The sequence below is a fragment of the Melospiza melodia genome, chromosome 16, assembly GCF_035770615.1.
Source record: "Melospiza melodia melodia isolate bMelMel2 chromosome 16, bMelMel2.pri, whole genome shotgun sequence".
In the NCBI taxonomy this organism is placed as follows: Eukaryota; Metazoa; Chordata; class Aves; order Passeriformes; family Passerellidae; genus Melospiza; species Melospiza melodia.
Window position 1 is genome coordinate 5,048,179 of NC_086209.1, and position 21,599 is coordinate 5,069,777.

At 56.2% G+C, this 21,599-nt stretch overlaps 5 protein-coding genes across 5 annotated transcripts in view; 3 read left to right on the forward strand and 2 right to left on the reverse strand.

The window, feature by feature from the left end:
- The first annotated feature begins 65 nt into the window (after positions 1-65).
- TIMM8A (translocase of inner mitochondrial membrane 8A) lies at positions 66-1,334 on the forward strand. Its single transcript, XM_063170381.1, has 2 exons — positions 66-241; positions 559-1,334. Exons 1-2 carry the CDS (start codon positions 119-121, stop codon positions 718-720), a joined length of 285 nt encoding a protein of 94 aa, XP_063026451.1. The 5' UTR covers positions 66-118; the 3' UTR covers positions 721-1,334.
- An 877-nt stretch (positions 1,335-2,211) lies between these two features.
- On the reverse strand, positions 2,212-6,043 carry LOC134425624 (magnesium transporter NIPA2-like). The gene is made up of 5 exons (XM_063170380.1): positions 5,912-6,043; positions 5,749-5,805; positions 4,652-4,742; positions 4,377-4,537; positions 2,212-3,489 (listed from the first exon to the last, which is right to left on the reverse strand). Exons 1-5 carry the CDS (start codon positions 6,027-6,029, stop codon positions 2,867-2,869), a joined length of 1,050 nt encoding a protein of 349 aa, XP_063026450.1. The 5' UTR covers positions 6,030-6,043; the 3' UTR covers positions 2,212-2,866.
- Positions 6,044-6,105: 62 nt separating this feature from the next.
- TAF7L (TATA-box binding protein associated factor 7 like) lies at positions 6,106-11,870 on the forward strand. The gene is made up of 11 exons (XM_063170382.1): positions 6,106-6,285; positions 7,183-7,261; positions 7,400-7,533; positions 7,879-8,005; positions 8,186-8,244; positions 9,244-9,316; positions 9,721-9,837; positions 9,939-10,127; positions 10,229-10,341; positions 10,587-10,646; positions 11,443-11,870. The coding sequence occupies exons 1-11, from the start codon at positions 6,220-6,222 to the stop codon at positions 11,485-11,487; spliced, it is 1,062 nt and encodes a 353-aa protein (XP_063026452.1). The 5' UTR covers positions 6,106-6,219; the 3' UTR covers positions 11,488-11,870.
- Positions 11,871-12,125: 255 nt separating this feature from the next.
- On the forward strand, positions 12,126-15,117 carry LOC134425886 (aryl-hydrocarbon-interacting protein-like 1). Its single transcript, XM_063170904.1, has 7 exons — positions 12,126-12,436; positions 13,079-13,258; positions 13,434-13,622; positions 13,697-13,873; positions 14,177-14,318; positions 14,656-14,900; positions 14,998-15,117. The coding sequence occupies exons 1-7, from the start codon at positions 12,341-12,343 to the stop codon at positions 15,115-15,117; spliced, it is 1,149 nt and encodes a 382-aa protein (XP_063026974.1). The 5' UTR covers positions 12,126-12,340.
- A 1,812-nt stretch (positions 15,118-16,929) lies between these two features.
- Positions 16,930-21,599, reverse strand: part of DRP2 (dystrophin related protein 2) — a 31,284-nt gene continuing 26,614 nt past the window's right edge. The window contains exons 20-24 of the mRNA XM_063170383.1: positions 20,793-20,936; positions 19,979-20,216; positions 19,759-19,879; positions 19,537-19,623; positions 16,930-18,804 (exon numbers count right to left, since the gene is read on the reverse strand). Of these exons, the coding sequence (XP_063026453.1) occupies positions 18,785-18,804; positions 19,537-19,623; positions 19,759-19,879; positions 19,979-20,216; positions 20,793-20,936 (610 nt within the window). The 3' untranslated portion in view covers positions 16,930-18,784. The remainder of the gene's footprint in view (positions 18,805-19,536; positions 19,624-19,758; positions 19,880-19,978; positions 20,217-20,792; positions 20,937-21,599) is intronic.

Genomic DNA, 21,599 nt, shown 5'->3' on the forward strand with positions numbered 1-21,599 from the left:
GCGCGGCGGGCGGGCGCGCAGGCGCGGCGCGGGCGGAAGGGGCGGGCGCGGCACCGGCGGCACGTGAAGGTCGCGGCGCGGCGGCACCGGGAGGGACCGGGGGCACACCGGGAGCGCCATGGACCCGCCGTCCGCCGCCGGGCTGGGCGGGGCCGACCCCCAGCTCCAGCGCTTCATCGAGGTGGAGACGCAGAAGCAGCGCTTCCAGCAGCTGGTGCACCAGATGACCGAGCTCTGCTGGGTACGGGCGGCGGGCAGGGCCGGCGGCTCCGGTGACCCGGTGGCGACGGTGGGGCGAGGCGGGCTGGGAGGCCGCGCAGACCTTTGTCCCCGGGGGGAGGAGGCTGATGGGGACAAAATGGAGCCTCCGTGGGAGCAGCCCCAGCTCCGGTGAGCACAGAGCGGGAGGGGGCGGCTCTCCGGGGCGGGCAGAGCACGCGTGGGGAGCGGCCGAGCCGGGCTGAGGGTCCCGAGGGGATCGGGGCCCCGAGGGCGGGAGATGGCCGCAGGCACGGCCCCGGTCGGGCTGCGGTACCAACGGGACCCCGCTGTGTGCAGGAGAAGTGCATGGACAAGCCGGGCCCCAAGCTGGACAGCCGGGCCGAGACGTGCTTCGTGAACTGCGTGGAGCGCTTCATCGACACGAGCCAGTTCATCCTGAACCGGCTGGAGCAGACGCAGAAATCCAAGTCGGCCTTCTCGGAGAGCCTGTCCGACTGAGCCGGACCCAGCCCCGCCAGGCCAGGCCCTCGCCCATGCCCACTCCTGGTCACTCCGCTGCCCCAGGGAGCCAGGATCAGCTCGGGGGGTAGGATTTGATTAAATGCCAGTCTCGGGGAAGTCGCAGCCAGATGAGAGCCCACAACAGACACACGGACGCTGCACGTCGGGGTGATGTGCTGCTCCCGGCCGTGCGGGCCAGCGGCCACCTTTGTGCCGGGACCCGGGAGGTTTGGAACGTGCCCCTGGGCTGAGCAGAGGCTGCTGATGCTCGTTTCACGGATGCTCCCAGCGCCGATGGGAAGCTCGGCTCTGGGTGAGGCCAGCCCGCCTTAAACGGTGCTGCACAAAGCAGCTCTCCTGGGCACATCCTCACCCGCCCCGGGCTCCATGGCTGGGACAGGCACCCTGAGCAAGAAGAGCGTGTTGGGAACAGTGATCATCCCAGGCAGTGCCACTGCTGGAAAATACTTCCAGGCTTCCATAGGTGAATCGTTCATATGGCCAAGTGACCAATTTTCACACTCTGCAGCACAACTCTGTCGATGCTGACTTGCTCCATTAACTGCTTTCCCTGGGTAAATGTAATAAATATTAACTGGGTCAATTTTTAATATGAGATTCTCCTTTTTTCAGGTAGATCACTACTAAGAATGGAAAATCTGGCCTTCTTGTCACTCCCCTTCCTTCCCAGTTACCCTATTTATGGTAAAATTAGTAGGAAGGAGACATAACTGTCTTCTGGCTAGAAGGCCTTTTCTGAATTCTGATTTGTTGCTCAATTAATTTGGTCCCATGAATCAGATTTGTTTCTGGGAGAGGCTGTGGCCTTTCCTCTTCCCCAAAAGGTTAACAGCTCCTGCTGTCCTGGAGAGTAGTTTCTTTAGAGAGACTAAATGCAGGGAATAACTAACCAGCTGCTTTATAACCTCGTGCACCTTCACCTCTGGAGGTCACTGGCAGGAGGCCTGTGGGTGTATTTTCTGGACCTCTGCCCCCAGGACACAAAGAGGAGCTTCAAACTGGAAAAACAACCAGTTACTGCTCAGCTCTCTGGGAAGGCAGCAGCATTTCAGCAGTGCTGATACGCTGCAGGGCTCTGGGAAGCCTGGAGTGACCCTGACAGTGGTCTGGAGCTGTACACAGGAGCCTGGTAAAGCAGTTCTGCACACAACCCACTGCAGGGCTGCTGGACAGAGCGTGTGAGCTCCCAGTGTGGGTGGCTTGTAGCCAGCAGCCTTCCTGGGAACAAACTCAGGATGTGTTCAGCAGCTATGCAGATGTAAACCCATGTCAGTGAGGACACAGCTGTCAAGTTATCTGTCAGAAACTTACCTCAGTAGCTAGGGACTAGGTTCCCAGAGTAGGTGATTCCCTCTCCTGTCCTAACCTGAGTTTCTCTGGAGCACTCACAGAGTTCTTCCTACCCCTGTGATCCTCCATGCCTTCCGGTGTTCACCCAGCTCTTGGTGTTAATGTATCACTCAGCACTTGGAAACTGAACAGATCAGTTTTTACTAGAACACAGGAAGCTTCGTCAACCTGCACAGCAGACATTGCACAAAGAGGTTGGTCCCTCTGTAAGAGCCACAGCAGCATGTGGCAGCACCACTGAAGTTTCCCAGTTTGGGCTGTATTCTGTTTTTGGATGTGAATCTGTAAATAAATTCTAGCAGAGTGAGCAAAACCAAGTACTTGACAGAGGAATTTTTGCATTAATACTCTGAATGTCACCCTTAAAGCCAGACATCCATCTTCTCTCTGTTCAACCTTAGCACCATGTTAGATCATTCTGTAACTGTTAATTCTGGGTGTAAAAACAATGTGAGCCTCCCCAGATGTGTGACCTGCCACAGAGTCAGGGTTAGCACTGTGTTAGTGCTGCAGGCCTCTCTCTGCACAGCTGAGCTCTGAGTCCTGATGAAGGAAAATTAATTCTTCACATAAAAGAAGAGTGAAGAAGCACAGGATGCCAGGAATGGGGCACTTCCCAGGGCTCCTGTCTGTACCACAGGAGGCTGCTGGCCCTGTCAGGCTGGTGGTGCCTGAGGCAGGCAGAGGGTAACTCACAGCTCCTGCAGCAGCACGTTCAGCCTTTGGCAGGGAGAGCAGGAAAACAGCAGTTCACATGCTTCCTCACCTGCTTTCACTTCTCCTCCTCCTCCTCCTGTGCACTCTGAGGGCCCTTGTCCTCTGAGGGCAGCAGGGGCTGGTGCTGACAGCACTGATGTCTGTCTGCAGTGCTCCAGGGAGGGTGTGGCTCTGCCCTGGCTGGCTGCAGGAAGAGGGGCAGGAGGCTGGGGGTGAAGGGCAGGTCCCTGAAGGCGTGCAGGAGGAAGATGCCCGACACGATGGTGAGGAAGCCGCTGATGGAGCCGATGATGTTGTCCAGCACCAGGTGCTGCCACTCCTTGAAGAGGATGGCTGAGCACGTCATGACTGCCGTGGTGAACAGCACGTAGTAAATGGGTGTGACCACAGAGGTGCTGAAAATGTCCAGGGCTTTGTTCAGATAGTTGATCTGGATGCTGATGCAGATCACCAGGCACACCAGGAGCACCCAGCCCAGGGGTTCCTTCAGGACTGGCTTCCCAGAGAACAATTCCTTGAGGGCAATCCCCAGGCCTTTGACACAGGATACAGACAGCGAGCCGATGGCAGAGCAGACCAAAACATAAACCAGGACGTTGCTCTGTCCATAACGGGGTCCAGCCACAAAGATGAGCAGAAGGGAGCTCACCAGGACACACACAGCAAACACAATGAATCCTTGGGAAAGAAGAATTCAAGAATTCCCATCAGAACACAGCAGCACCAGTCACAGATATGACTGAACAGCAAGGAGAGATGGAGACATCTCTACTGCCCCATCAGCCTTTCTGGCCTCCATCTGAGGGGAACAGGGTTAGAAAGCCTGAGCAAAACTGCAGAGACAACAACAGCTCATTACAGTGTGATCACAAGCCAGCCTGTTGGGGATACAGTCTGCTGGGAGTGGCAGGGGCACTGCCAGGCTCCACAGCACTAACAGAGCTGGGGGGCTTGTGACCAGTCCAGCAGGAGGCCCAGGAAGGTGACAGAAGGCTTGGGAAGCCGTGGCTGAACTCTGCAGACTGGTGGGATAAAAAGGAAAGTGCCACATCACAGGAATGCCCTGCCAGTGCTCCCCCTAATGAGCAGCAACATCTACCTCTGCTTTACTCCTCTCCTTATGCTGCCTTTCTCCATCTCTTTTGGCTTATCCTGCCATTTGTGCTATTGCCTACATTATATAAATACCAGGACTACCTGATCTTGGGCACAACTCCTTGAGTTCTTCTGCCTTGAGTTTTTCTGAATTTCCTCCTCTGTCTTCTCTCAGCCATACCACTACCACCCTTATGTACAGGAATTCCCTCTGCAATTCCTGGCACTGCCACAGGCCAATCCCTTCTGCTGACAGCTGCACCTCATTTCCCTGCTTCTCAATTTTTGCATCTATACATCACAGACAGTAAAAAAACAGCCCACTTGGTAACTACTAATAATTCCAGTGGGGTGTGCAGAACAAGAAACAGCTCAATTACCATTTAGTTCCGTTTTTTCCAATCTCTCCAAGTTGTATCCCACCTACTGTCATCAGCCTGAAGTCAATAGAAATCCTTTTATTTTAGTACCTGGATCTTTCAGCTTCTCTGCCATGGACTCCAGGCTGGAAACCTCTTCTTCCTGTGGAGCATGGATCACCATGACAGTGGAGCCCAGGATACTCAGGATGCAGCCAATCTTCCCATGAACATTCAGCTGCTCATTCAGGAAGATGGAAGAGAGAACTGCACTGAAAAGGCAAAAAAAAAAAAAAAGGCAAAAATCAAATCCAAAACCAGTCAGGACAAGAAATGGATACTTGAGGGCTGGTAGGTGAAGTAAGGCTGTTTCTGAGGCTGCTTACCTAACAAGGACACTCAGAGCACCCAGTGGAGTTACCAGTGTTGCAGGGGCAAAGGCATAGGCGGCGAAATTTGCTGCTTCTCCAATTCCCACTGCAAGAGAAACTCCTGTGAGCATCAAAGTGGGAGCAGTTCACCATAATACAAGCTTGAGTGTAGTCAGAAAAGCCTCAGCTTCCTCCTGAGCATGCTGTTTCTCTGAGGTATGTTCAGCAAGCAGGGAAGAACAGCACCAGCACCTTCTCTTGGGAAAAGAAGGCTCAGTGTTATGCACAGTGATCCTTAGTCACATGTGCCTCTACAGTGAGCAGCAACCACAGGAAAGTATTTCCATAATTTCCACAAAGCTGAAAGGTGTCTGTCCTTTTCCTGGAAAAGCTTTTACAGCTTTCTAAAGGATAAATCAGTTAGAGTTGGTTCTTAACATAGAAAAGTGTAAAGTAAAGCTGCTGAAACTGCTGCACACGGTGCTGGATGTGCAATTATCACTACATCCTCAGGGCAGGCCACCTCAGAAGCACTTAACCCAACCCAGCGAAACCAGCTCCTCAACACCTGCTTAGCACAGAAACTTGGTAATGCATGAAACTTCAGAATAGTTTAATTACAATGAGGTCAACATCATCATCAGAAACTTGGATAAAACTCAAGCAATCAGACTAAAATGGTAGTAACAAAACATGAATGGAAACAACCACAACCACACTCTTATAAGGGAAGGCTCTGGAGTGACCTAATTGTGGCCCTGTAGTGTGCAAAGGGAGCCTACAAGAAGAGCGAGACTTTTTACAAGGGCGTGTAGTGACAGGATAAGGGGGAATGGGTTGAAACTGAAGGAGAGTAGGTTTAGATAAGATACCAGGAATTGTTCCCTGTGAAAGTGGAGAGGCCCTGGCACAGGGTGTCCAGAGAAGCTGTGGCTGCCCCATCGCTGGCAGTGTCCAAGGCCAGGCTGGACATTAGGGCTTGGAGCAGCCTGGGATAGCGGGGGTTCCTACGGGAGGGGTTGGAACGAGATGATCTTTAAGGTCTCCACCACCCCAAACCACTCCGTGATCCCACGATAAATGTGGTAACACAGTCTGAGCGCGGTACTTACTGCACAGCAGCCCTGCCCACCACAGCCACTCCCGCAGGTACGCGTGCCCTCCTTGCCCTGAGTGCGGAGGAAACAAACGAGAAACCTCACATGAAACCAAACCAAACTCTGGTCCCGACCCTCGGGGGACCCAGCGGGGGCAGCGCCCCGGGAGCGGCCGTACCTGCCCGGGCGCGGCCGCACAGCCGGAGCAGCCCCTTCTTCTTCAGGACGAAGCTGCCGCCGATGAAGGCGCTGGAGGCCAGGGCCAGCCCCAGCCCCGCGCCGAACCCGGCCCCCATGGCCAGCGGCACCGGAGCGGGGCCGGAGCGGAAGGGGCGGTGCGGCGGGCTCGGCTTCCGCGGGGCGGGACCGGGCCGGGCCGGGAGCGGGGCTGAGGCGGCTCGGGCGGCCGGCCTGCCCTGGGGGCTCCGGTCTCCGTGCAGGAGCCTTCCCTCGGCGCCGTGACCGCGTGTTTGTGTTTGAGGCGGGATGAGCAAGGGCAAGGACGATGCTCCGCACGAACTCGAGAGCCAGTTCGTGCTGCGGCTGCCCCCGGTAAGCGCTCGGTCCGTCCGTCCCCTCACGGCCACACCGGGCTGAGCCCGGCTGCCCGGCCAGCACCGGCTGCCCCAGGCGGTGACAGGGCGGTGGGGTGGAAGGCTCGGGGTGTGGAAGCAGGCTGAGTGCTCTGGGGCCTGGGGAGCCCCTTCCCATCCTTTTGAGCGGGTTGTCCACGGCCTTCCCTGGAGAGGTGCTCCTGTCGCTCGGAGCTCCAGCTCCTGCTCCGGTTCAGAGACAACCTAGAGGGTTTGGAAGGACCTTTCTGTAAAGGTTTTGGCTCTTTAGTTGCAGTGGCGATATGTGTTCTCGTTGCTGTTTGTTATGTGCGTAAAGCTGAGATTCTTTTTCTGGTGCCCAGCGACAGGATGATAAACTAAAGCACGATTTCCACCTCACCAAAGGAAGAACTTTCCATTGAGAGTGGCAGGGCACTGAAACAGCTGGGCAGGGAGGCTGTGGGATCTCCCTCTCTGCAGACATCCCAAACCCACCTGGATGTGTCTGTGCATCACCTGCTTCGGGTGACCCTGCCTTGGCAGGGGAGTTGGACTGGGTCATCTCTTCTTCCATCCCCACTTATTCTGGGATTCTGTGTCCTGCTGGGACCACAAGGGCTTGGTGAGGGGAGCTCTAAGTGCCCACAGTGCTGTGGAGTCTGGCAGGTGTGTCTGTCAGGGACCTCGCACCACTGTCACAGCCAGGGGTATGGAGAGCACTGGGAACAGCAGAGCCACATTAACATGCTGTTGGGAGCAGGGTGCAGTTCACCGTGGGTCTTGCAGTTGCTGTCCAGCACGTGGATGGCAGGTGTTTAAAGCTGGGTAGGTTGGGCAGAAGCATTCAGTAACTCTTGGAGGAAGCACTCCAGCTCCTGAAGAATTCCCTTCTCAGGAATATGCCTCGACCGTGCGGCGAGCAGTCCAGTCTGGGAATGTCAACCTGAAGGACAGGCTCACCATTGAGCTGCATGGTGAGTGAGCAGCACCAGGCTTCTCCGCTGAAGCTGTGCCACCTGCACATGCTGTCCTGTGAAGTTGCTGCTGCCCAGGGCTGTATTTCCCGGGTGGCTGTTGGGGCACAGCACTGACCTGCCCCTGGTTCTCCCCAGCGGACGGGCGCCATGGCATTGTCCGTGTGGACCGGGTGCCACTGGCAGCCAAGCTGGTGGATCTGCCCTGCATCATCGAGAGCTTAAAAACCATTGACAAGAAAACCTTCTACAAGACAGCGGATATTTGCCAGGTATGAGCTGTCCTTCTTGCCTGCACCAACAGCTTAATTCATTACTTCCCCTCCAGGAAAACCCTTGTACATTTTGGCAGCTGGTCACCCATTATAACATGCCCAATTCCTGTATCTCACAGCATTAGCAGTTTAAAATTCCCCATTCCACTTGGTGTTTAGAAACGTCATTCCTGAAGTGTGAAATGTGATTGTCCTTGTGACAGTTTAACTGCTGCTGTGTCCAGCTGAGCTGGGGGTGCAGCTGTGTTTCCCACACCCTGTGCCCCTGAATTCCCTTGGCTGACAACGTGCAGTGGGCAGTCACTGTCCCTTCACATCCTTGTGCTCATGTGGGGATTCCAGATGCTTGTTTGCACTGTGGATGGTGATCTGTACCCACCTTTGGAAGAGCAAACAGTGACCACTGACCCCAAGGCAAACAAGAAGAAGGACAAGGACAGAGAGAAGAAATTCATATGGAACCATGGCAGTGAGTAGAGGCTGTGCCATCCCCTCCACCCCAGTACCCCACATCTGAGCTGAGTGCTCACAGTACTGGCAGTGCTGCTGCTCCTTGCCACGGCTCTCTCTGGTGCAGAAGGGATCTTCTCCCTTCTGACACGTGCTTCTCCCACTGCCTGACACATGAAATCTGTTTCCTCTGTCACAGTCACCCTTCCCCTGAAAAATGTACGGAAGCGGCGGTTCCGGAAGACAGCCAAGAAGAAGGTGAGTTGTTTCTCACCCAGATGCAGATGAAATACTCAAGGGCTAGGAGGGCAGAGACATTAGAGCTGTAGCTGTGATTGGTCCAGAAGTCGTGTGTTTTCTAACATTTGTTCACTTTTCCTTGCCTGAGATAGGGTGAGGGCAGGATAGTAGATTTAAACACTTCTTTGGGTGCTTCCTCTGTATTTTCCAAGATCCTCCTGAGAGAATAATTCTCTGTGCAGAGCACTGCTGGACCTCATTCCTGTGGCTGCCTTGCCAAACCACATCTCTTCCTGCTCATAGAGAAGAAAGGAAGAAAGACTCACATGGAAATGAGGCTTCACTCATTCCTGCTTTCCCAGCTTAAATCTTCTCTTTCTGCACGGCCCATTCCCTTCCCCAAATAGTACCACTGTCACTTCAGCTGGGGGAGTGACAACAGATGGAGCTCAGAGACTGTCTCTGTGCATATGCACAAGCCAGGCAAGGTGTTGGGGAGAGGCAGCACCCTGAGGCTGGGAAGACTTGTTCTTCACTCCTTTGCAGTTTCTGAGAACAGGGTTGAGTGTGATTTTGCATGACATTTGGGAAGCAAATTACTTGAGACATTCTTGTAGCCCACAGGAGAGATTTGATATCACTGCAGTAAAATTCCTGACTAATTTAAAAGTGAAAAATGAAGCCTTCTTTTGAGTGGGATGGGAAGGATTTGAGTTCACTTGAGTTGACCATCAACACCTCAAGGACTTTCTGCCTAGACACAGAAAGTCTTATGAAATACATAGTATAAACAGAAAAGTGAGAGCACTCAACCTACCAAGGTACAAAAAAGATGGGTTGTTATTGGGGAGTGCATAAATTACTTCACAGTTAAATATGAGCAAACTCTGAGCAGAGAGATAAGAAGGCCTTGAAACAGTGCTCTATCCAGAGGTGGAGCCTTGTAGTTGGCCAGCAGCAGCAGCATGCACAAGGCATTTCACAGTGTCTCTGTTCTCTGTCCCCTCTCTGGCCCAGTATATTGAGTCTCCTGATGTGGAAAAAGAGGTGAAACGTCTCCTGAGCACCGATGCTGAGGCTGTCAGTGTCCGTATCCTTTCAGTGGGGAAAAAGTTCAGGAGTGGGACAAGGACATGGGTGTGACATGGGCGTTCTGGGAAGAGCAGGTTGAGCTTTGTCCCATGGGTGTGGGACACTGGGACATCAACACACAAGAGGCACTGAAGTTTTGGAGCTTCATCTTTGCCTTGTTCAAAGTTTATTGTCTCCTCAGGGTGACCTTTCTTGTGGACTGTGTTGTTGTAGTGAGAAGGAACTGAAATAGTAGAGGAGAGGTCATTAGAAAAGAATTCTGGGATGTTTCATCCTGGGCATCCATAGGTACAAGGCCAGGCTGGTTGGAGTGGCAGTGATCTGCCATTTTTAGCCTCTTCCATCACAGCTGCATCTTCCAAGTTCCTCATTTTCCCTTGACTCACCTGTTCCTGCTGTCAGGCTGGGAAGTCATTGCTGAAGATGAAACAAAAGAAGTGGACAACCACGGTTCCCTCACCAGCCTGGACATCTCCTCCCCAGGGATGTCAGGGCATAAGCAAGGCCACGGCTCCTCAGGTGCAGTGGGGAAGGTTGTTTTATTTCTAGCTGTGGTCCCTGGCAGGCACAGGGCACTGGCAGCTCATCAGCTGTGTTTTAACTCTTTTGCCCCCAACTAGAACACGATGAACTGCGGGAGATATTTAATGATATCAGCAGCAGCAGTGAGGATGAAGATGAGAGGGATCATCACGATGATGAAGACCTGAACATCATGGACACTGAGGAGGACTTGGAGAGACAGCTGCAGGACAAGCTGAATGAGTCTGATGGGCAGCAGCAGGAGAATGAGGGGTCCAACCAGATTGGTGAGTGGCCAGCAGAGTATGGCAGAATTGTTGGGATGCCAGGCAGGCTGTGCTTCCCAGCTCTGCTGCTCCTCTGGGTCTGAGCTCACTCTCCCTTCCAGCCATGGGCATCCAGAAACAGATTGACAACCTGAAAAGTAAACTCCAGGAAACTCAAGACAGGAGGAAGCGCCAGGAAGATCTCATCATGAAAGTGGAGAACCTTGCCCTCAAGGTGAGAGCTCTCCTGGGGTCTCTTCAAACCTGCTTAACACTGGCTGGCCATTAGATCCATCAGGCTGATTTGGAAAAGCCAGGAGCCTTTGCCTGCTGGGTTAAAAATAGCTGTGGTGTGGCTGTACACACTCCAGCATCTCCCTGTGAAACTGGAGGAGACAAGGGGGTGGTTGATGTGTGGTAGCAGCACCCACTCTGCTGAGAGCACACTGCCAGCTGTGGTCTCCATGTTTGTGTCTGCAGACCCGTCTCCAGGCCGTGCTGGATGAGTTCAAGCAGCAAGAAGAGAGAGAGAAGCAGCAGGTGAGGAAAAGCCCACAGTGGAGTGGGAGGTACTGGGGCACAGCACTGCTCTAGGCTTGGCCTGACAGAGTTCCCCGAGTCTTCCAGCACAGCAGCTGCTGTGAACTCCAGGTTACAGCTCAGGTGGGGTTGTATCTGTACCTCACGTGGGGTTGTACCTCATCTGTAGTGCATGGAGCTTCCCAAGGCAAAAGGAGATACAAGGAGTGGGATTGACTGCAGTTTTCCCTCTGGAGCAGCCAAGCCATGCCCAGTCAGCAGTCCAGAGCTGCCAGGATTGCTGTCTGGGGTGAAACACAGCACACAAACCTGTTGGCACCCCTGTACAAGGCAGGCAGTGGCTGTAGGGTTGTGGCAGATTTCCTGCCTGGGCAGCTCTGTTCCAGCCTGGTGCCAAGGCAGGAGGTTCTCACTCTCAGATCCCTGTGGGCAGTGCCAGTCCTGTCCCAGAGGAGCCCAAGCACAGCCCCAGGCAGCACACAGGGAGAGCAGCCACTGCTGTGGGTAGAAGATGTGCGAGAATTTTCTCCTAGTAGAAGACATTAGAAAAAAGAGGTCTGGGATGTTTCATCCTGGGGATCCATAGGTACAAGGCCAGGCTGGTTGGAGTGGCAGTGATCTGCCATTTTTAGCCTCTTCCATCACAACTCCATCTTCCAAGTTCCTCATTTTCCCTTGACTCACCTGTTCCTACTGTGAGGCTGGGAAGTCATTGCTGAAGATGAAACAAAGGAAGGGCTGGGGTGCCTGGGGTCCCAGGTGTGCCTTGCTGTAACATGTCACTCTCTCTTCCCAGATGGCATCCCTGCAGGAGCAGCTGGAGTCCCTCATGGAGAAGTGAGCAGTGGGCTGGGTCTGTGAGCAGAGCTGGACGTGGTGGTCCCCTGCCACACTGAAGTCCTTGCTTTAGTCACACACTTCTGCTGCCACTTGAGCCACTTGTGCTGCTGGGCAGTGGTACAGGGTCCATATCCAGAGCTGATTTCACATCCACTGTGCTGGGTTTGGCTGGTGGAGCTAAAGAATTGGACTATGCCTGTGAGAGCAGCCAAAACACAGATTTCCTGTCAATAGTCAGCACTGGCCTCCCCAGGACAGCACAGTGCTGCTTTCTGCATCTTACTGAGTCTTGGGTTTGGTGGGCTGGGGCCTGGTAAGAGTTTGTTCTTGTGTTTGAGGAGTGCTTATATCTGCAAACCAAACTCAATAAAGTTTCCTTTTCAACCCTGGTCTGCTCCTTTGTGGTCTCCCAACCACACAGCCCCTGGCAGGGAGCCATGCCTGGGCATCTTTGGTGGGGCACTGCTGGCCTCCTTCCCCAAAGTGGTCTTCGTGGAGCTGGGTCAAAAGTGCTGGCACTTGGTGGGGGTATGGGGCCCTCCTGATCAGGGAGTTCCTGTAATTCCTCACAGACTCTGCAGGCAAATCCCAGATTAACCTGACAGGGTGGGAAGAGGATTAGAAGGGCGGTTACAGAAAGCAACAGAGGACACCAGGGGCTTCAGCAAGTGTGTGCTAGGAGGGGACACCCCTCTCACAACCCACGGGCAAGGCAAGAAGGCTCTGCCCCCAGCACAGAAAGGAAAAGCTCAGCAGGAGCCCTGGCAGATGATGTGGATGTCCAGATAATCAAGAAAGAGACACCTAAGGAAGGCGTGGAGCTCTAGAAGGGCCAGAGTGATCTGTGAGCAGCCATGGAAGAAACCTACCTGCTGAATGTGGAAGGGGTCAAAAAGAAGATTCTGCACGGAGGCCAAGGGCAGCTGCCGAAGCTGCAGGATGGGAGCAAGGTGAGTGGTCTGGGTTGTTCCTGCAGAGCCCTGGGAGAGGGAGTGGGTCTGACATCCCTGCCCATTTATGGTTCCCAGGCCTAGCTCCAGGTCTGGGAAGAGTCAGAGCCCTCAACAGGGGTGCAGGAGGGGCTGGTTTGGATTTTCAAAATTCAAAATTTTGAAATTTTCCCAGCCCAATTTCTCATAGTGACAGCTGGCAGTGCCCACAGCCTCACCCTGCACTGGGCCTGGGACACCTCCTCCCCCTGGCACCCTTGGGGCCCAGCAGCCCAGGTGGGTTGCTGAAATCTGCCTTTCCTGCCATGTGCCAAGCAGCAGTGAGATGTGCCACTGGGTTGTTCCTGGGAGATTCCCCAGCCTCTGGTCACTGTGGGTTCCACCACGTCCTGGAGCACACTGTGGGAGCTCTCTCTGCACAGGGCTGTAAAGGGGGATCCAAAGGGAGCAGTGAGCACAGCATGGATGGATGTTAAGACATTTGACCATCTGCTTGCTGTCTCAAGTGGGCAGGAAGCACAATGTCCTGCTGTGGAGGGGGAGCTGCCAGTCAGAGCAGCACAGTGCTGGGAGCAGGCTCAGCCCCACAGCTGAGGCCATGGTGGCCGCCAGGGGGTCTCACCTGGGCTCTCTCTGGGCCAGTTCACCTTCCACTTCCAGACGCTGAAGGACGACTTTGAGCGCACGGTGATCGACGACAGCCGGGAGGCCGGCATGCCCATGGAGATCATCGTGGGCAAGATGTTCAAGCTGGAGATCTGGGAGACGCTGCTCAGCTCCATGAGGATCGGGGAGGTGGCAGAGTTCTGGTGCGACGCCATTGTGAGTGAGGGGCCCCGAGATGCCCACTTCTCTCCTTCCTGCAGAGCCAGGACACAGACCCATGCATCCCAGAGATGCTCTGTCCTTCTCTGGTGCCAGCACAGCGTGTCCCTTGGCCTCTGCACTGAGCGGCTGCCCCAGACAAGGGGCTGAGCAGGGCGCTCCCTCCTTGCAGCACACAGGCATGTACGCCCTGGTCTCCAGGGGCATGAGGAGGATCGCAGAGGGACGGGACCCCCTGGAGGGCCAGAAGCACCGCTGTGGCATGGGCAACATGTTTGACTACCACAGCACGGGCTACGAGGACCTGGACGAGCTGCAGCGAACGCCTCAGCCTCTCATCTTCATCATGGAGCTGTTCCGGGTAAGGGGATGGCTGGGATGGCTGCCAGAGCGGGAACAGTGGGGACAGGCACTCAGCTCCTGCTGCCTGGGCAGGTGGAGGACCCCTCAGCGTACAAACGTGACACGTGGGCCATGAGCAAGGAGGAGAAGCTGGCAGCAGTGCCCGTGCTGCACAGCGAGGGCAACCGGCTGGTGCTGCGCAGGGAGTTTGCGCAGGCGGCCGCCAAGTACCAGGAGGCTGTCATCTGCCTCAGGAACCTGCAGGCCAAGGTGAGCAGCACCAGCACCCCCATCCCTGCCTGGGTCACTCCTCACAGTGTGCCCTGGGTGCCTGGGAGGGGATGGACACGGCTGTGAGGTGCTCTGGGTGCTGGGAGGGGCTGGACACGGCCGTGAGGTTGCCCTGGGTGCTGGGAGGGGATGGACACGGCTGTGAGGTGCTCTGGGTGCTGGGAGGGGATGGACACGGCCGTGAGCTGCCCTGGGTGCTGGGAGGGGCTGGACACGGCCGTGAGGTTGCCCTGGGTGCCTGGGAGGGGCTGGACACGGCCATGAGGTTGCCCTGGGTTGCAGGAGAAGCCATGGGAGGATGGCTGGCTGAAGCTGGAGAGCCTGGTCACACCGCTGGTGCTCAACTACTGCCAGTGCCAGCTGGAGCTCGGCGAGTACTACGAGGTGCTGGAGCACACCACGGAGCTCCTCCAGAAGCACAATGGTACCTGTGCCCTGCATCCCACCCCTGCTGTGCCCGTGGCTCTCAGGGACTCCGTGCTCTGAATCCCCCAGCTGTGACAATGCTCATCCTGTGTCCTGTGATAGTGCCTGTTTCACCTAGATCCCTGTGTCCCAGTCTGCCCCATCCACCACCATCCTTCCCCTTCCATCCCATGATGATCCCTGTGCATAGCCCAGGTGTCCCTGCCCTCCCTACAGGTGTGTCCACCCCACAGCCCACATGTGCTTGACATCTCCTGCTCCCCAGGCTCTCCAGCTCCTGTGGCTGGTGGTCCTGAGCTGCAGGACGCCCACTGAGGGCTCCTCTCTCCTGGCAGACAATGCCAAGGCCTATTTCAAGCGGGCAAAGGCCCACGCTGCAGTCTGGAACGAGAGGGAGGCGCGGGAGGACTTCCAGCGCGTGGCTCACCTCGACCCCTCCATGGCGGCCGCCGTGAAGAAGGAGCTGAAGCAGCTGGGGGAGAGGATGAGGAAGAAGCACGTGGAGGATCGGAAACGCTACCAGGGCCTCTTCCAGTCAGGCCAGGGCACGAAGGGCCGTGAGGGGAGGGAGAGCAGGGAGGTGGGTGATGGGGCACCTCAGGGGGAGGCTGGGCAGGGGGAGCAGGCTGCTGGGACTGGGGTCACAGAACAGCCCAGGGCTCCCCAGGCTGAACCAGGGACCCCCAGAGCTGCAGGTGAAGGGGCAGCACCAGGAGGAGAAGAAGCCCGAGGAGAACCTGTGGGAGAAGAGGTGGAAGGGAGGGATGAGACAGCAGTGGGCAAAGAAGAAGACCTGAGCACCTGTGGGGCAAAGCCAGAGAGCCCAGGAACAGAGGAGGAAGATGAGAAAGAGGAGGAGAGGGATGAGGAAGGAGAGGAAGGGGAAGAGGGGAAGAAAGAGGAAGAAAAAGAGGAGAAGAAAGAGGAAGAAAAAGAGGAGAGCAAAGAGGTAAAGGTAGAGAGGGGGACAGAGGAAGAAGATGGAAAATTGAAGGAGGAGAAGGAAGAAAAGGAAGACAAAGTGGAGGGGGAAGAGAAGGTGGAGAGGAGAGCAGAAAAAGAAGACGAGGAATTAAAAGAGGGTGAAGAAGTGGAGAAGGAAGAAGAAAACGAAGGAGAAGAGAGGGAGGAGGAGGCAGCAGTGAAAGGGAAAGAGGAGAAGGACAAAGAGAAAGAGTGTCTACCAGCAAAACCGGAGCAGCCTGGAGCAGGGCAATGTGGGACAACAGCGGGGACAAAGGCAGCGGGGCCAAAGCAGGGGCTGGAGGAAGGAGCCAGCAGAGCAGAGGCAGCTGGCACAGGCAGTGAGGCACAGCCAAAACCAGCCCCACATCTGGAGCCTCCCAGCGAGGGGCTGGGACCAGCTCAGGGGGCCCCAGGGCTGGAGGATGAAACACCTGGGCAGGCTGTGGAAGGGGTGAGCTGCAGGGAGCTGCAGGGAGCAGGCAGGGAACAAGAAAATGCTGGGGAAAGCAACATCCCTGCAGAGAGCTTCACCCCTGAGGAAGGTGAGGAGCTGGGTGCAGGGGCAGAAATGCCCCCTAAGGGGCAGAAATGCCCCACAGCTGCCAGAGAAGGGGGTGCTGCAGCCCTGGAGCAGGGCAGCAGAGAGCAGGGCAGTGCCCAGCCCTGAGCAGGGTCAGTTCCCCTGCTTGGGGACAGCTGCCAGGGCACTGACAGAGAGGCACAGCAGGGCAGCAGGGCTCCTGTGCCCGCAGGGCAGCCCCGGGGCTGGGGACAATGCTGTCCTCACCCTGCAGGCACAGCCCTGCCCGACTCCCCGGCTCCAGCCCTTTCAGCTGGTGCCACCGAGCTCTGCTGGCTGAGAAATAAAAGCTCTTCCCTGGCACCACGGGCTGGATTTGTTCCTGAGCGTGAGCAGCTTCCCTGAACACATCCCACAGCTCTGCCCTGCCCTGTGGCACAGGGATGGGGCAGCTTGTGGAGTCAAGGGGCTGCATTTCACCCCCTTAAACTCCCAAATGTGGGACAACAGGGGAGACCTGTCGTGAGTGTCCCCAAATTTCCCTGCAGTGGCACCGTGTCAGGCCTTTCCCAGCACTGCCAGCCCTGCCAGGCAGGGTGAGAGCCCAGCAATTGTCTGTCCTGGGCAGGCTTCACCATCAGCCAAGTGTGGGCAGGGCAGAGAGCCCGAGAGCCCCTGGCCTCACCCTGAACCTCTCTGAATCCCTCACTGTGCCACAAAGGCACAGCAAACACGGGCAGCACTTGGGGCACCCAGACACCTCTGGGCACTGAAAACTTGATGGAGCTGCAGGGAGAAAGGAGGGAGAGGACTGCCTTGCCCGCCCAGCAGCCTGCCTGGGGCTGAAGGGTTTCCTCAGCCAGAGCTCCTGGGGAATGAGGGACTGTCCCCACCCAGCCCCTGTCCCACCCCTCAGCAGCCACATGCACAGACCTTGCTGGGAGAGGATGAAGGTGGGGGCTGGGGGACACGCCTGGGGCTCTGCTCCCAGCTCCTGCTGTGCCTCAGGTGCTGGGGACAGCCATGGGGACAGTGCAGGCTCTGTCCCAGCAGCCCTGCACCACAGCACAGCCATGGGGCTGGCTCAGCCCAGACACACGGACAGAAGAGGCCAGAGCACTGATCCAGGCATCAGTATAAATACAAATTTATTCTCTTTCCAGAGCAGAGATGCCACAAAGCAGTGAGGACAGCAGCACCACAGTACATGGTTACCAGAGCATTAGCCAGCCTGCTCCCCTCCCTGACACATCCTGGCTCCCAAACACAGCCCAGGCACCCACCTGGCCACCTCTGCTCCCCCCAGCTGCCACTGGGACCAGCAGCTCTGTCCTCATCCTGCCCTTTTCCTTCTTCCCCCAAGGCTGGACACTCCTGAGCACACCCTGAGGCCAGGCCTCCCTCTGCTGCTCCCCACGTGGCTGCCATCCTGCCCCTGGCATAACAGAGGGGTCCAGCTGGGTCTCACAGGCTGGCCCGGCATCCCTGTCACCCACAGCATGCCCAAAGCCACCTAATGCCACCACACTGCCCTCCTGCCACCCAGCTGGCCAGCACAGGGGACAGCAAGGACAGCCACCCACGCTGTGCCAGTGGCACTGGAGCACTCCATGCTGCACAGCCCAGGCTGGAAGGCTCACACCGGGGTGGGCGCTGCTGCTCACCTCTGCCAGCAGCCCCGAGCCAAGCCCACAGCCCTGCTCACAGCCTCCCCGGAGAGTTCAGCACCGTGTCCTGTCCCAGCCAGCAACACCAGCCCTGCCTGTCCTTGCAAGCCCTGTTAAAAGGGATGTTTCACCCCTGCCCTGCCCCGAGGGCTCACACCTCTCAACTCTCCTCACCCTGTGGCTCCAGAGCACCAGGGCCATGTCAGCCCCTGCTCTGGGTCACCCTGCAGCACCTGCCTCTGCCTCCTTCTCGACATAACACAGCACAAATCAGCCAGCCCGAGGGAGCCACCAGGAGCCACCACCCTGGAGCTGCCCTGCCAGCTGGCACTGCCCCATGGCACCGCAGCCAGGAGGTGCCTGCCTGTCCTGCTTCCCTCCCACACCTGCATCACACCAAGGTGGCCCCAGGGCTGAGTATGGCTGGAGGAACCCTCCCAGCCAGGCAGGGAGCTGGGGCTGTGCAGGACCCTGCCATGGCCAAGGCACAGATGCCCAGGACAGCAGGCAGGGTGGAGCACCTGCTGTGGGTGCAGCTCCCTCACTGCAGCCCTGCAAGGCAGCCCCAGCAACAGGGAAAGGTGCTGGTGCCCCTGGGAGCTGGTCTGAAAGTGAAGGGCAGCTACACTTAAGGTATTAGAGTTTAATAGAGTGAGTCCATGAGAGGATTTAAGTACAGTATATATATATATATATATAATATATAGAAATATATGCAAATTAAACAATAAGGCTCTGTTATAAAGACCCTCTCAATATAAGGCTACTAGCTGGGCTGAAGCTCTAACATGGACTCAATCCCTACTCCATAAACCTCACAGACTCTCTCCTGGTGGTGTGTGCCTGGCTGGCTGCAGAGCCTTGGGTGGCAGAGCTCAAACCATAAGGCTGGCAGCTGGTCACTGTTAGAAAGAGTTATTTTAAAAATTGTGTAGCTCCAGGAGTGTTTTGGTGCCCACAGACCTGGAGGCTCCTGGGCGGGGATGAAGAGTGGGATGCTGAGCTCTGCATCCCCCGAGGGTGCCAGGGGACACTGGCAGTTTTCATGGCTTCAGTTCTTCCTTCTGAACCATCCCACCCAGGCTTGGACACTGTGGCCAGTGACCCAGCCAGCCTCCTGGGGAGCCCACAGCCCCACTCCTGCATGGCCTATGTTCCCCTGAGATCTTCTGGAGCTGGCAAGCATCCTGCACCACCAGCTCGGAGGGAGTCTGTGTGAGGTCTGCTGCAGCACAGGGAGCATGGCAGGGAGAGAGGGGAGGAAAGCAGCCAGGGAGCTGGTTAGGAAAAGCCTCTGGCTCACAGGAGGTGTTAGATAAGGGAGGTCATACCTGGAAGAGAAATAGACAGGTCAGGAGAACAGGAGCCAGAGCCAGCTGGTTAGAAGGGAGCTGCTGCAGAGCCAGCAGGATCCTGCTCAGGGATGGCAGAAAGTGGGCAAGAATCTGCATGGGCAGACCACCAGCTCAGGTTAGTGCTGGCACCAAGCAATGGCTCCCCCTGGCAAGAGACCAAGTGCTGCCCTGCACTGGGGCACAGAGGGAAGGAGCAGAATGACCAACACCAAACCCACTGGGTGAGTGGAGTGCCACCCACACACACATCCCTGCTGGGAGGAGCCATCCACCAGCAGCCAGGAGAGCCTGCACCATTGCTCCCATCTCAGCAGGCTGCTGGGGCCTCTCCTGCAGAGGGGTCTGACAGGGCTGAAGGCAGGAGGGGGCTCAAAGCTGTCACTGCAGGTGGTGCTGGCACTCTGTCCATCCTCACGGTGGGCTGCACGTCCTGAGCAGGGCAGGAGGCTGCCCTGCAGCTCATCACAGGGATCTGTTTGCTCTGGGCTTCTGGCAGCTCTCATGGCCTCTCCTTGCAGGTGTGACTCCTCCTCCTCCTCCATTCCCAGGCCACACACCCATCCCAGCAGCTCTGCAGCAGCAAAGCTCTTGGCTGAAGCACTGCAGGTCATCAGCTGTGCAGGGAAGCTGGGACTGGGGCAGGGCTCTGTGGGAAGCCTCACCTGAGGGAGCAGTGAGAAGTGAGGGAGGAGGATTTCACTCAAGTACCTCGGGAGCTGGGGAAGGCGCTCCGCAGCTTCTCCATGATGTCTTCCAGGCACATGCTGACCTCCTGGGTTTTGGCTTCCACCTCATCTGCAGTGGCAAGGAGGGCAGGGGGGTAGGAAAAGGCTCTCTGGACTCACACCTGGCTGCCAGCATCCCTGCAGGATGGCAGGGTGCAGGAACAAGGCAGCAGGGCCAGGAGCTCAGCCCAAGCCCACAGCTCACCTGCAGTTTCAGTGTCAGGGGTGTTGTGCTCTTTCTCCTTTGCCTGGCTCCCTTCTGACTGATGTGGAGATGAAGCCAAGGAGGAGGCTGCTGAACCATTGCCTTCTGACTCTGTGGGAGGCTGGAATGAGAAGAGTTGTTGTGAGAAGGCTGTCATGACCCTCTGTCCTTTGGCTCCCCCTTTGTGCCACTGTTCCAGCCCTGCTGTGGCAAAGCCCACCTGCAGCAGCAGCTCCCTCAGCCTGTGCAGCTGTGACTCCAGTTGCTTGTTGTGGTCCTCCAGGATCTGCATGCGTGTCTCCAGGCGGCTCTTGTGCTGCCGCAGGATCCGCGCCTCTGCCAGCAGCTCCTCGTTCCGCGGGTCCTGCGCTGACTCAGGAGAGCCCGAGGCCAAGGTTGGGGACTCCACTGCCTCGTCATGCTGCCACTTCAAACGTCTCAGCTCTCCCTGGAGGATCCTGCAGGACAGCCCAGGTCAGCATCCCCTCAATGCTGCCTGCAAACCCCCGGGAGCTGCACATCAGACGAAGCTCTGCCGTTTGTGAAGCTTTAGGGCCAGGATGCTGCACTGCAGGGTGGCCTGTGTGTGGTTCTGCCCCACACAGGGGATTTACAGATATGCAAACACTTACCAAGAGGCTGAAAACAAGGGCAGGGAAAGCACCACCTCCTCCTGAGCTGGTGTGCCCTGCCTGGAGCCTCACCCTGATCCACAAGAGCAGCACCACTGCTCATGAGGGGCTCAGGGACAAGAAAGGCAGAGTGCCCTGGGCTCACTTGAACTCATTTGGGGTTCAGGAGGGAACAGCTTCTCTGGATGTAGGAAGGAATATTTTGGGGCCAGAGAGAGCACACCTTCACTGAGTTTTAGTGCTTAGCTTAGCCCTCTCCAAACTGCCCTCTCAGCACCTGCAATCCCCAGCTCCAGCCCCAGCAGCATCCCCTGCCTCCACTCTGAGCTCTGCAAGGCCTCCCCAGCCCCTTCCCCCCTCCCAGGCCATAACCCCCACCTTCAGAGCTGCCCATGTCTGTACCTGTTCTCATCCTCCAGGTGGGCCAGGACTCTCTCCAGCTCTCCCTTGTCATCCATGTTGAGGCCTGCTGGGCCCTGCTGGCTGCCCCCAGGCTCCCTGTCCGTGATGGGGCTGGAGTGGCGCAGCAGGTACTGGTCCTCATCCCTGTTCCAGCAGGGGAGAAACACCTCATTAGGAAAACCATGGATTTGTGTGCCCCTGGGGAAGGACAGCATGGAGGAAGGCAGCTTCACAGGGGAGCTCCTGGCTGCTCCAGGCCCAGAGCTCAGAAGGGGCTCAGCATCCCTGATTTGTTGTTGGGGGAATGTGGTGTTTGTGAGGGTCTCCAGGATGAGGTGAGAGATGGGAATCTGACTCCATGTTCTCAGAAGGCTGATATTCTATTCTATTCTATTCTATTCTATTCTATTCTATTCTATTCTATTCTATTCTATTCTATTCTATTCTATTCTATTCTATTCTATTCTAATTTCTATTTCCATTCTATATTATTAAAAGAATGCTATACTAAAACTATACTAAAGAAATAGAGAAAAGAATACATCAGAAGGCTTAGCAAGAATGATAATGAAAGCTCATGATTGACTCCTCAGAGTCTGACACAACTAGACCGTGTTTAGCCATTAATTAAAAACAATTCACATGTTTAGATAAACAGTCTCCAAACCACATTCCAAAGCAATAAACCTTTAAAAAAACTGAGCCTTCTCCTCTTGCTAGGAGAAGAAATCCTAGCAAAGAGATTTTTCAGAAAAGATCACAGTAACAGGGGTGCCCAAGAGCCTCTCACTCAATGGCACTGGGAAG